Source organism: Gavialis gangeticus, unplaced genomic scaffold, assembly GCF_001723915.1.
Source record: "Gavialis gangeticus isolate Ggan-Ray unplaced genomic scaffold, GavGan_comp1, whole genome shotgun sequence".
NCBI classification, from domain to species: Eukaryota; Metazoa; Chordata; order Crocodylia; family Gavialidae; genus Gavialis; species Gavialis gangeticus.
The window spans coordinates 18287227-18289335 of record NW_017729028.1 but is presented as its reverse complement, the minus strand read 5'-3'; the positions used below and the strand labels follow the sequence as shown (position 1 = coordinate 18289335).

At 34.3% G+C, this 2109-nt stretch overlaps 1 protein-coding gene across 2 annotated transcripts in view; it reads left to right on the top strand.

Annotated features, from left to right (window-relative positions):
• The window catches only part of SMC6 (structural maintenance of chromosomes 6), a 217853-nt gene extending 217372 nt beyond the window's left edge, over positions 1–481 (top strand). For both annotated transcript variants that reach the window (XM_019520781.1, XM_019520780.1), the window contains one exon: positions 122–481. In XM_019520781.1, coding sequence (XP_019376326.1) covers positions 122–230 — 109 coding nt within the window. In that variant the 3' untranslated portion in view covers positions 231–481. The remainder of the gene's footprint in view (positions 1–121) is intronic.
• Positions 482–2109: the final 1628 nt, after the last annotated feature.

The window sequence follows — 2109 nt, the reverse complement described above, 5'->3', positions numbered from 1 at the left end:
GCTTATACGAGCAAATAAATACAGTTATAACAAGATAAATATTTAATGGAGAGTCAATCTGGCAGCACTGAGAGTTGTTCATGAGGAAGCATCAGTTTAAATTGTGTCTGTTTTCTTCTAGTTCTCTACCAACAAGTCGCCTTATTAGAATCCTCCGAATGCAAGATCCTGAAAGAGGGCAGACAACACTGAATTTCCAAAATAGACACCAAGAGCAGGAAGATGATTAAACCTGATACATATCTTTATACATTAATATATTATCCCAAATGACCAGAATTTTGTACAGTATAACTGTATAATTATATCTAAGATTATTTACTCATTGCTGGTTAAAAGAAAAATTAATTGGAGGCTATGCCTAGCAAAGGAAAAGTTTCCTTTATATTTTCTAGGGCAATAGTATGTGTTTGGACAAGCCAAAAACATAAGCAGAGCGTAATAATTTTAATAAAACTTGGACTTGATGACTAGTAAAACAAATTTTCTTTCGACTCACTTTTTTATTGCCAGCTACTGGAGTTTAAAGCAGAACATATTTCAGGGGGTTCTTTATTTTTTTTTATAACTGGCCCGAGATAATTTTAATAAACTTTTTACAAAAATGATACAAGTAATAATGTGTTCAATATATACCATAAAATGAAGCATTTACAACTTAAAATTCTGCACAGTAGGATTATATTTTTAAATTGTATTCAAGGTTATAAAATGTAACGTAATGCATGCTCTTAATTTTCAAAGGTGTGGACGTCGTTCAGTTTATCAAGGGTAGGATTATTGTGCTGTTGGGCATCATTTATTATTTGATTACATTAATATTTGTTTACATCTTGAGCAGTGGGAATATTTTTGGTATTTTACCTTGGATACACAAAGAAACTGGTATCTTAAGAACTGACCCACTGATAAATGAAAATGGGTTCTGAAGTTCTTTTAAAAACATCTTCCTTTAATACTACTTACTGTTCGTGCTCTAATTAAAGCACCATCCCCCACAACTTCAGAGCACATGTAGAAGTACCCAACGCTGTCACCTTGCCTTACATCCTGCCTGACTTTAGACTAACACTGCTAACCACCATTCTACAAACTGTTAACTACAATCAGTCTGCCCATTTCATTTTCTAGTGGAACAAGTGTTAATAAGTGTAGACAGAATTAATAATTTTCACTTTATATTCCACAGCTTAGAGTGCAGAATTTATTTGCAGTTCTTTGACCATGGAAAAACTAACCCCTAGCTTCTCCCAAGTTTTTTTTTTTCCTTTGTATAAGTGATTTGAGTCTTCAGGCAGCACTATAATGACTAGAAAAGTTTCCTTGACAAAGGTAGTTCTTTAATTTTGGTTAAACAAAGCACGTATGTAATATGCCTGCACAGGTAGATCTAGACCCATGTACATGTATTAAAACTAAACAAAAGGGAGAATCCTTCCAAAGCTTCTCCCAAAGCAAATCTTCCTCAATATATGGGAATGGAGGGAGCAGAAGACTCCATCGTATCACATGGGGTCTTCTTTTGCTAATCTAAATAGAGGGATGCACTTATTATGGTAGTGGCCAGCAATACAAAACCCTGAGGTACACTTAACAATATGGGAATAATTTCAAAATATATTGAACGTATATTTTTAAATGTGATTTGCTGAGTAACGTACAAATATATGTAAAACTACATACATATTTTTAGTAAACAAGTTAATTGTATCAGGCTTGTGATCCACTGCATATATGGGAAATGCATCTTGTATTTTTTGTACATACAGTGGTAAAGTGTGATCATGTGGAGGTGTGTTACACAAGACTTATTGGACTTGGGGAGGGGGGATTGTTATATGCTGTAGTGAGAGGTTCTCGTTTTTGTTTTGTTTTGTTTTTTGTTTGTTTGTAATGTCAACAGGGGAAAGGGGTTTTTTATTTATTTCGGTTTCTTTGAATAAATTACACTGAACGAACCTTTTGACCCCTCGGGAATTTAAGCTCTTAGGAGCTTTTCTGCAACTGTCTATTTAAAGTTCAGGCCAAAAAGTCTGCACTTCTTTGAACTTGTTGTGACTCGAATACCTTGATCTTTCAAGTAGTTCTAATTTAATTGGGGGGGGGGGG